This window comes from Crotalus tigris, unplaced genomic scaffold (assembly GCF_016545835.1).
Source record: "Crotalus tigris isolate CLP2741 ecotype Arizona unplaced genomic scaffold, ASM1654583v1 scf7180000024115.3125172, whole genome shotgun sequence".
NCBI lineage: Eukaryota > Metazoa > Chordata > Lepidosauria > Squamata > Viperidae > Crotalus > Crotalus tigris.
In genome coordinates, this window is record NW_024100392.1 from 237,517 (window position 1) to 249,891 (window position 12,375).

General features: G+C 34.6%; 1 protein-coding gene across 1 annotated transcript; it reads right to left on the reverse strand.

Moving 5' to 3' along the window:
- Positions 1–3,249: 3,249 nt before the first annotated feature.
- On the reverse strand, positions 3,250–8,494 carry LOC120298564 (lymphotactin-like). The gene is made up of 3 exons (XM_039322441.1): positions 8,341–8,494; positions 6,495–6,612; positions 3,250–4,584 (listed from the first exon to the last, which is right to left on the reverse strand). Exons 1-3 carry the CDS (start codon positions 8,408–8,410, stop codon positions 4,434–4,436), a joined length of 339 nt encoding a protein of 112 aa, XP_039178375.1. The 5' UTR covers positions 8,411–8,494; the 3' UTR covers positions 3,250–4,433.
- Positions 8,495–12,375: the final 3,881 nt, after the last annotated feature.

Consider the following 12,375-nt stretch of genomic DNA (forward strand, 5'->3'; position numbering starts at 1 on the left):
TAAACATCCAGAATGAAAGGGGTTTTTTAAATCATTTCATGAACTATAGTATGGTTGGCCTCAGTTATTCTGTTTTCCTTTTCTTTTGTTATTCTGTTTTTCTGAGAATAGAAATACATAAAATGTTGCCGTCTTTCAATGCCTTCTTTGCTATTCCTGGTATTTATTTTTCAAAAGAACAGATCTGAAAATGGTATCAAGCTATGCTGTCCCATCCCATATTGATGAGAAATAACTGCTTCTTTTCTGTTTCACTAATTTCCAAGCTCACTTCATACAGACGATAGAATATGCAAGGCCTCTAAGGCAGTGGTTCTCAGCCTGTGGGTCGGGACCCCATTTGGGGTCGAACGACCATTTCACGGGGGTTGCCAAACAATGCAGTCCGCCATTTTTTTTCCCCTTTTCCTTAGCTGTGCTACTCCCTTTTATTCTATTGGGTTTTGAAAGCCAATAGAATAGACTCTCTTGAATAGCCAATAGGAATTGTCCAGGCTGTCTCTGCCCTGCTGGGCCCGCCAAAAGTCCCATTCTGCAAATGGTGCTGCACCAGTTGAGTAGTCCTCGACTTACGACCGGTTGAGTAGTCCTCGATTTACGACCGGTTGGGGGTCGCGGCATTAAAAAGGTTGAGAACCACTGCACTAAGGCATTCGTTTAAAAAAAAAAGTCCCTTTCAGGAGGCAAAAGTCTCTGACATTTTGCTTGTATGAACTCAAATTTCCTTCCTCAGAAGAAAGAACTTGACAAAGGTCAACTAAACTGGTTCCATGTTGGCTCAAACTGGCTTGCATTGCACAGTTAACAAGGCATGTGCTTTTCCAGAGAACTTAAAGATTTCAGGGCAGCATTAAAAACAGATGAGTATCAAGTCAGAATTGCTGCATACCAACTGAGGAATGTTTAGCTACTTGGAAATGTTTCATTGAGAGAATTACTCTCTCTACTCTTGGCAAAGTTAATGGATGGTACTTTTAAAGTGGAGATGCTCCCCTGAAACAAACCCAGGTCTTAGTACCCTTATTCTCATAGCCCATATGATGATTGTTCCCAAAACATAACTCTTAGTGGGACAGAGTGGCTAAAATTATTAAATGCAAAAGAATAATCGTGTGCATCTGCAATTAATATTTAATTTTAATATTTAATATCAATCAAATCAAGTTTACCTTTTGTTATAGCCTCATCTTCTTTCCTATTCCCTCCAGTCAAAAAGATATTTTTTTGTTTTGTTCTTGCAATAAATTGGTGCATTTTCATTTAAAAGAGAGGTGCAACATTTAGTTATGATTTATCTCAAAGAGATGTCTTGCTATTTTTGTTTTTGTCTTACTACAGATAATCCTCAACTTACAACAGTTTGTTTAGTTACAACAGCACTGAAAAAAGTAACTTATGACCCTTTTTCACCCTTACGACCATTGCAGCATCCTATGGTCACATGATCAAAATTCAGATGTTTGGCAACTGACTCATATTTATGAACGTCCTGGGGTCACATGATCACCTTCTGTTACCTTCTGACAAGCAATGTCAATGCGGAAGCCAGATTCACTTCACAACCATGAAACTAACTTAACAAATGCAGTGATTCACTTCACAACTGTGGCAAGAAAGATTGTAAAATGGGGCAAGATTCAATTATCAAATGTTTCATTTAGTAACAGAAATTTGGGCTCAATTGTGATCATAAGTTGAGGACTATCAGTACAATTTTCTATATGTATTGACCTGTATAAAAGAAGCTCATTCACAGAGCTGCTTTGTATCATTTTCAGCTTCTTCTGACTGTTGCCAGTGATGAAAGAAGCCAGCACAGGAAAGGGAGAAATGTCTCTGCTTCATTTTGTTTTTCAAAAGAACGGGATCAGATACTCCCCACATATTACAGTGTAGCCCACATGCATGAATCCCGGCTGCACATAAATCCCTTACAAAACAGCCAAGTGCTTACACTTGAGAAACAGAACCATGTTTCAATGGCAGGCAGTGAATTCTGTCTAGTATTGTGGGAACTTGCAGAGAACAGGCTCAATCCAGTTTGAGGCACCTGTGGGGAAGAACCTTTGGTAGGCTGACTGAATTATAGGGAATAATATTATTTCTTTGCATATTGGAAGAGTGGTTAGTATGAGGTAGGATGGATGATGGGAAGTGCATTTTTGGAAATAATCAAAACAAAAATGTTTATGAAATAAAATAAGAATATATTCAAGTAAGTAATAGGTATATCTTAGGTATTATAATTTTTTATATAGTGAAATAAAGGAAATTTGGGTTACCCAAAATTTAAATACTATGGATGTTAAAGGTTAAACTGGAACATTGTAATTAAAAATTAGGTAAAATTTAAATACAGGATATGGATATTTATAAGCAAAATATAATGATAAATGTTTTAACTGAGCTAGTTGTAATTAGAAATTTACTAGCTTAAATATGATATAGCAAATGTTAAGGGAAATAGAGAAGGAATATTTTGATGATGTAACCTGAGATATGTACTAAAGATTTTGTTATTGTACTATTGACTACCCAATCACCACGCTGCTTTCCAAATACTCAAATGTAAAACTAGAAAACCAATAAAACTTGTTATAAAAAAACTGCTTTTCATTCCATCTTTTAGTTTCCTGATAATAGGCTTTAAGTAATTGAAAACTGAGCTTAAGTAAAATGAAGCCAGAATTGGGGGGCGGAGATATAATTTATTTGAGTCTAAAGGATTTTTTATTGGAGATCTTCCCATGAATTCTACTCACTGTTAGAAGGAATAAGGCAGTGGTGGTGAACCTTTGGCACGGGTGCCAGAGGCAGCACTCAGAGCCCTCTCTGTGGGCACACATGCCGTTGCCCCAGCCTCACCTCCCCCCTCAACCCCCTCCTCTTCAGCAGCCCCCCTGAAGGAGAGTCACCTCAAGCGTAGCCCACACGGAGCAGTGCAGCCAAGGACATGGCAGCCAGGCAGCGTAGAGAAGACTCTGCCCTCACACCCCATCGTGCACAGTTGATGCTACAGGGCCCAGGCAGAGGGCGTAATCACCATAACGTTGCTGGGCTGCCTGGGCAATGTGCATCTGGCCCTGGAGGTGGTGAGTGGCCTTGCAGGCAGGTGGGGGAGGAGGTGGGGGGGCCGGAGCAGGGGGGGCAGGGGGTGGAGTGGGGCGAGACCAGGTTTTGGGCACTCGATCTCTAAAAGGTTAGCCATCACTGGTATAAGGTATAAAATATATTGTTTCAAATGCCTATAAAATAGTAGGTTTATTTAAAGGTATGATAAAAGCATGATAAAAGTACATTAACCTTAGATGTTGTAAAATTACGAATTAAATGAAAACATATTCATGTGACTATTTCACATTGATATACAATATGCATAGTTCTTCAATGAACCAAGATTTAAATATCTTTAAATATCCTCAATATATTATATCTATTGAATTCTGTGATATTTACTTTAATAGCAAATTGGACAATGGATAAGTAAGTTAACATTAAATATTAAATCATTAATGCAATACAGAAAGGAATAACAATCCTAGTTTAAATGCCAACTGATAAGTAAGTTAACATTAAACATTGAGGGACTGAAAAAAATACATCATCAGAAAAGAATGGCAGTAACAGGCAATGAACCATACATTGTGGTAAACAATAAAATAATTTGTTTCAATCTAGCTTATTGTAAGATGGCTTATTCAACAAACCATGGTTAAATCAAACTATACATTAATGTAGTATTATCCATTTATGAAGTGTTCTTAGCAATTTTGTTCAAAGGAACACACATATCTGTATACATACTTATTTTTAACCTTTTTGCTGATACTGCTTTTTTCCATTTATCTTATAAACAGTAGGCAATGCCTGAGTCTTTTTTCTATCTGCAGCCTTCATAATACCAAAATTATTTTGATAATTGGAATACTAAGGAGGAAAAAAGTAGTGATTTACTGATAAACTATTCAACATGGTGATATGGCATAGATATTATCTCTGAAAGAAGTTTTGCAATGGACACATTCATTAAGAAAAACTCAGATCATTCTCTAAGTGTGACATTCTCATTATTTCCAGAGCTTCTTCCCATTCTGTCACAAATGGGTATTCCTTCATACCATTGCTTTCTAATTGTGGGAAGCTCTCAGATGATCTAGCAGAGAAATACAAAAACTACACAGAATAATGCTTTTGCTAAATGAATCTGCTGGAAGAATCAAAATTCTATTAAGAATCCAATCTGGAAGAAATTCTGAAAATAGCGATAGATTTGGTTTGCATAATAAATATAAACCACACATATCTAAAGTAATTAAGCCCATGGACAGCACCAAAAAGTCAAAAATCAATCAGCTCTTGAGTGTAGCAGTGAATTTATTCCAGTGAAATTTTAATGGTTTTGAACTTTTATTTCCTGTAAGTAATTTCAGACATTATATAGTTGTTCTGTTGGTCAGGTTATCAGATCCATGTATGTTTCTATGGTTTCTTGTTTTAGGCCTCCTGTCCAATTTTCTGATGACCTTATTCACCCAGGGAGCATCAGGTGGCACACAGATCTTGATTTTTTTTCTGGTAATTAAGCTACAAGAAAATAAAAATCGAGTCAAAAGCAAGCTTCCATAAATTAAACAGTTTTTGCAATTAATGCTGAATGCTGAAATATAAAGAATGTTGAAGTAATATTCTAAGGTCTATACCAGCACTAGATTGTGATGGAAAATAATATTATTGGAAGCCAATAAGATAGCCAGTAAGTTCTGATTTTAGCCTCTGCTGTTGATGCTGAGATATTAAATAATAGATATGAACTAACTACTGTGCAGTAAATGGAATTGACAGATTTGGCAGTATTTCACATTCAGTCAAACATTTTTTTAAATCAATTTACATATTTGTTTTGAGTACTTCATGCCCCTGTTCTATTGTGGTCCGTTTTCTAACATCCTTAAAATCTTGTGTGATAATAAATTTATTCATCTTTAAAATGCCACAAAATGGTATCTTGGTTTTACTGCAAAAATCTAGCAAATTAAAAGAATCAAGACTTCAAATATTATTAGATTTATCAGATTTGTTGACTGAAATCAAAAGAAAAGATTGACACATTGTAAAAGAATTGTTATTATTATTATTCCAACTTTTTGTCACTGCAATCTAGTTTGCTTGTCACATCTGCCACATTATTATTTGCAAAATTTCCAAATTATGACTAATTACAAACATTCCAACAACCTAAATTGGACTGATAAACATTACAATTCAGTGCATAATTTCACAGCTGTTTTACTACACATAAGATTAAAACAGCAATCTTGATTTTGTAATAACTATCAGGGATTTGAATAATGGCTGAATTATCGTCCTATATGAACCTGAAATGAGGCTACCAACTTCTGTGCATTTTCTTGGCTCTTACATTGACTAGACCGATTACTACTACTACTACTACTACTACTACTACTACTACTACTACTACTACTACTATCATCATTGTCATCATCATCATCTAGCTTTGCTTAGTTCCTAAAAGTAGTAAGCAGTGAAAAAGCACTTGGATTATACCAAGAGGTTTGTAGAGCGTGCCTGGGTAAACCTGTCAGCCCTAAAGTCAATATGTGGTACCAGATATAGATTAAAGGCTGCGTAAGCAAAGATATAGGTACACTGTATAAGTATACTGTACAGTATATATGTGGTTGTCTATACAGAGACTTTAACTGGCTGGATTAAATATTATCAGAATGCAGCTGACAAGTACTGAAGAACATAGCAGCTAACCTATCTTTCTCCAGCTATTCTGAGCTCTAACTCTCACAAACTTCAGTGAGCATAGCCTGTGATTAGAGATGATAGCAATTGTAATTTAAAATGTACCTTTGAACACCAGATGCTAGAGACAAATTAAAAAAAACCTTTAATTTTCACTGTCAGCTCTTAAATTATTAGAAGCATTTGACTAGTCTGTTGTAGAAACACTTTATAAAGCTGTACTAAAATAATCTGAACAACTTTAGTAGCACCTTTTCTGCTATTAGACACACATTTTATTAAAAAGAATAAACTTTTGTAAGTTGCAGCTCACTTCATCAAAAGCATAGAATGGCATCTGACAATAGGAACTAAAACTCACAAACTGATGCTTTTTAATCTGAAAATATGCTACAAACTCCTCCTGATTTTTGGTACCCTAGACTAATAGGGAGTACCAAGGTGTATTCAAATATTCTTTGGATGTATATAGTGTATTCTAATTGACTTGGGAAACTACATTTTTTATTTTGTGTTGCAAATAAGAGAGGATATAAAGGCAATAATATGTGTTCTTGCTTATTTTTCTCCCTGCAATCACCAGAAAATCAATTTTGGGATTAAATGACTCTTCTGTCTATTAATACCTACACAATTGTACTCATGTGTGTTTTGCTATCTCTTTCCATTTTTGCTGGTGGAACATTCTTTTCCAGGCCTATGACTGAAGATTAGATACTCACATTACAACTTTTTTTGGATGGTGATGTATTTCATAATCAGCAAGTTTTTTAATTCCTATTTCTTTTGTATGTAGGTCTACACAAGAGTTATGTGGCAGAGCTTGAGTCCCTAGGGTTCCTAAAAAAAAAAACGCACAAAAAATTTGTTGAAAGTCTTTTGTTGTTGTCAAATTTTCAAATCTTAAATATGTACCACCTAATTCCTGAACGTCTTTCCATTCTTTAATTTCCTTTGCAATAAATCATAGTAATTCATGACATGGATTATGGCATCTTTGCTCAAGGTTGCACATCTGCAATACATTATATATATTCTCATTTTTTTCAATCCTGTCTGTTCACTTAGATGCACATATTCCTCCTCCAGGTATCAAGATTATACCTGAACAGCATCTCAGACATACATACATACATACATACATACATACATACATACATACATGTGTGTGTGTGTGTAGTTAAATATAAAACTAATATCTAGAGAGATTAACTGCCTACTCTAAAAGCTGTCTCTTTTCTTAGTAATCATACCTTAGCAGCACAGGTACATTTATTTTTCTAAAAAAAAATAATGCTTATTAACTGCAATTTCCACCAATTACTGTAGATAATCAATATCATTTGGCATTATTTTGCAGAATGTTCTTTCCAATTCTCCAACAATGCAGGGACACATACCGTACTTTAATTTATTTAAAGAATAAGAACAATGAGACTATATCCCACACAGTAAGTAGATCCCCAGATCTATTGGAAAAAGTAACCATACCCAAGGTACTGAATCAGAACTAGCGACAGCACAATTGTGAAATTAAAATTCAAGCTTTTTCAATATAGGAATCATTAGATTTAAAGCATCCATTATAGTTTATCTAAGGAATGCTTCAAAAATGTTTAAGTCAGATTTGAGACCTAATAAAAATGGAAATATTTTATCCATAATCTGTAAATATCATTGTAAAAGGATCAAAATCCTACTCATATAATTGTAAGGATCAAAAAGACATTCGTTTAATTCATAAGGGATTTTTTTCCTTATGAATTAGAAAAATTGCTCATGATATTTCATGAACATTGGGGCAAAATTCCAAGATATCTTTATTTAATGGAAGAAAGAAAAAGAAGATTTAGACATAAAGATGGTTGCCTATACAGTTGCCTAATTTGGTATCCATTTGCAACCAAGAAATCAAGGATCTGCTTGCAGAATGGGTTACCAAATATACACAGTTCTCTATGCATTCAAGGAGTTGTGTACACATATGAAACTGGCACTACAACATCCTACCAGAGCATGCAGCCTAATAGCAATCTGATAGTCATGAGGAAAGAGAGAGAGAGAGAGAGAGAGAGAGAGAGAGAGAGAGAGAGAGAGAGAGAGAGAGAGAGAGAGACTTTATTGTCATTTTTTACTGTGGGCACAATGGCACACATTAAAAATGAAATTTAGTTGCTTGCTCTCAAAGTGTACACATACATAACACACATTTAAACATACTATATACAACATATGTATAGATCTACAGACCTACATTTTATATTTTGCATACTTTAAAGGTGTTGCACAGCTAATTATGAGAAATATTTGGAGAACTTCCAGGAGATCATGCCATCTTAAGAGACATTAAAGACTTAAAAGGCACAACAAAATCAACTCTTTTATACAATAAAACATCCATAAAAATGTATATCTTAAACTGACAGAAAATGGATCAGGAAGAAATTAAGACCTCACTGAAGGTGATTTTACTCCTGGAAGAGCATGTAATACAATTATTATCCCAGCTAGGAATAGCAATTCAGATATTACTCTTGAATTGAAAAAGAAAGAAAAACCAAAACATACCTTTGATAATATGGACCTGAAAGTTTTCCAGAAAAGAAATAGCTAGAATGACTGTCAAGTAAAGTCTCATGGTTGATCTTTTTCTTAGAACGATGGGAAGATGAATATTTCAAGGCTCATTTCAACACACTTATATACTCCCTGGACATTCCGGAACAAGAGATGTAATGGTAAGATCATAGGTGGAAAATCTTTTCAAAAAGCCCACCTATTCATATCTTAAGATAGAAGGGGGGAAAAAACCCTCTTCTGTTCTAGCCCCCAATCTTGAGCTTTTTCCTGCCACAATGTGGTTGCTCTGCAAGAATGTCACCGTTGGTTTTATTCTAAGCCTAAAAGAAAGTTTTCTTCTGTCCACAGTGGAAACCAACAGTGTGATTATGGTTTTATCACTAAGTTGTGGATTTACAGTACACTGCACAAATCAAGAAATCAAACTGCTAGATCAGAAGAAGACCTGAGTGTAGTAATCTAAATTTGCTATCTGTTTAGAGAGACATAAAACAGGCATTATTTTCTCAGGAACCTTCAGTGAATAAAATATGAAATTAAATTACCAATATGAAATTAAAATATATGTCTGTATGTGTATCTCTATGTATCATTATATCTTCAAAATATCATATGCTGAACTATTGATAAATTATATTTCTTCATCAAATTCCTACATATGATACCAGTTGATATAGAGAATAAGGAGAATTTGGAGATACATGCTTATCCATAAGGCTTTGTAGGTAGCCTAAATAATCTTTCAAACTTATTTTGTATATTGAATGGCATAACTTCATGGATAATGTTTGAATTGCTTGAAGGAAGGACAATATAGGCACAAAGTATATCATTAAAAATATTACTTGTTGGAATAATTAACCCAGTATATTATTTTCTGTAGGGTTAGCTAATCTAAAATACATGGCATGAGAATAAAAAAAAGGAAGACGGAAAGAGAAAAACACCAAAACCAGCAGTTTCTTTTTAGTTATGACTCTTATATTACAGGGAACCAACTTAATAATAATTATAGAGAAGATGATTCTTAAATCCAGTTCCTCCTTCTATAACCAGACACAGTATTTGCACAAACACAAATACTAAATAGTTTGGGAGACACCTCTCACCATGTAAGCTACACTGAAATATGCTACAACTCCTAAAAAATTTTCTATTTTCAGAAATACAATGGACCAGTTGAAGGCACCTGCAATGAAATAGGAGAGGAGACAAAGCATTTGTTCTCAGAAATGACATTGTGAAAATAACCAACCCTAAAATCCCATAGAAATGGCAGAAATAGCTTATTTTTTTCTGGCCCCTAGTATGATAGCATTTTAAAGAACTGCCCTAGGAACCATTTCTGCCACCTTATATATCATAAATGTATTGCAAGGTTTTAAACTTGGCTGAGAAAGGGAGAAGGAAAAAAAAACATGAATGTTGGAGGCAACCTCTCTGCAAAATCCCTTCAGTCCTTTGGGAAATACACAAATATTCTGTTGGATCTTGTTGGCTAGGCAGATACAAATGAAGGTAGACAGTGCCATAAATAAGCTATATATAGGCCTTTATAGGTGATAACTAGCCCCTTAAATTGTATCCTAAAGCCTATAGAAAGGCAGTTTACATATATATTTTTTTCTAGAATATTAGTTTTATTTGTTTATAACATAAAATGTGAAAATACAAAAGCAAATAGTAGGGGACAACATTAGAAAAAGGGACAACAAAAAAGGTGTGAAGAAAGGGAGGGAAAGAAACAAAAGGCATTGACTTCCGATCTTCTCTGTTGCAGTAAAATCAGACATTAAAATCAAATCTCAACTTTTTACATTTCTATAGTAGTATGCACTAGCCATTTATGTATCGGCAAATCAGTCTAATCGGTAAAACCCAAAATCATGATATCATTTTTTTCCATCTCAAGAACAAAGTCCAGAAGCGGTTTCCAGGTAGAAACAAAAGTATTTATGTTCTTTTCTTTTATCAGCACAGTCAATTTCACCCTCTCTGCTAATTCCATCAGCTTTTGTAACCATTCGTCCATAGTAGGAATCGAGGCATCCTTCCATTTTTGTGCATAGAGCAATCTTGCTGCCATCACCAAATATAAAATCAGAGTTCCAATTTTTTTCCCCCAGTTCTCTTTCCATTAGACACAGAAGGAAAGTTTCTGGTTTAATCTTTATGTTCACTTTAAGAATTTTCTGCATTAATATATGAATCCTACACCAATATTTCTTTGCCTTATCATATGTCCACCATAAATGATAAAAAGTCCCTTCTTTACATTTACATTTCCAACATTCATTTGAAATACCTTTATGCATTCTAGATAACTTATCTTGTGTTAAATACCAGCAATACATCATTTTTAAATACATTTCTTTTAGGTTATAATTTAATGTTAATGTAAAGCCTTTTATCCATATTTTATCCCATTGTTCAAACATCACATTATACCCCAAATTTCTTTCCCACTGGATCATACAGTGTTTTATATGTTCATTTTCCAAATTCAATTTTAATAACATTTTATAGACCTTGGCAATTATATGATCATCACTACCACATAGTAGAATTTCCAATTCATTTTTAGCAAACTCAAAACTATGGCCTTTTTTGTCTAGTTTAAACCTTTCCTTCATTTGTTGATATGTAAACTAGAGACAAGTGTGACCTCCTAATTCTAATTCTTTCCTAGATTTGAGGATAGGCTCTCCAAAACTGAAAGATACTATTTTACCATACGTCCACCAGTCCTGCTTCACCACTATTTCTTTTCTAAAAAAAAGATTCTTGGAGAGACACCCATAGGGGCAATTTCATAAAAAAAATCTTATTTTATATTTATTTCAAAGAAATCCACTGCAGTTTACAACGCAGTAGTTTTACATAGGTGTACTGTGGCACGCACATGACTTCTAGCACTGAACCAATTTTAACTTCCCCAGATAGTCTGAACTTCTGAACCAATTTTAACTTCCCCAGATAGTCTTTGAGAACAGCCTTAGGCAGACCCTGCTGTGATAATACAAGCAGGAGATGAGTGAAACACAAATGACTTAGAGCAGGACTTCCCAGTCTGGGAGTTATGCAAAGACGGTCCTGGTCAGAGCTCTCACTGCTCTTCAAGCAAGAGCCATGAGTCCTAGACAACCCCCCAGTTGGATACCAGTTCTGTCTGGGGAATTGCAATTCTATCCAGAACTAAAGATGAAAAATCTCCAAATCTAACCCACACATCATCAATATGAGTCACAGATCTGTCATTTATAACATCAGCAGGCCGGATATAGACCTGAAAAGATGTGGTTCTTTTGGGGAACAGGCAAAAAGTTGTATTTCCTTTAGTTTGAAATACTAGAACTCTACAGATTCTCAAAGGGATTTGTTGGGTCTCTGTATAATGCACCACTGAAAAGTGAGGTATAAGTTGCTGTTTATTTAAACAGCAGCTCAATATTTCTACATGGTGCATGTGCAGAAGTTACAATTTTTTTAGAAGGGACTTCTGATTGATGCAGATTTCCCCACCAAAGGAAAGCAAAGTATCTTCTGAGATCTTCTTCATGTTTAGGGAATGTGACACATCTCTGTGAGCCATGTCCAAAGAAAGGGCATTGTTGTGATATATCATTTATTTATAGATATGCACCTGCAAGGATTATATGGGAATTCCCATTTTAAATATTCAATAAATGATGCTCCTACATTAGCATTTCTTTAAACAGGTTTTTATCATTTAATTTTCAGATATTTTTTTAAAAAAATACATATTATAAAGAAAACAAAAACAAACTAAAGCAAGGAAACAACAGAAAAACATATTATCATACTGCACTTGCAATAAATAATTCAGTTTTAAATTCAAGCCTACATCTTAAGTTTTCTGATCACTACCAAGTTGTTCCACAAGGCAAAAAAAAGGGGAGCTAAGTGATGTAGATCCATTTAGGGCAATTTCAACTATTGCTGAGACCTCCAAATTTTTAGTCTGCAGGCTCAGCTATTCCACTATAGGAACATTGATCCTTG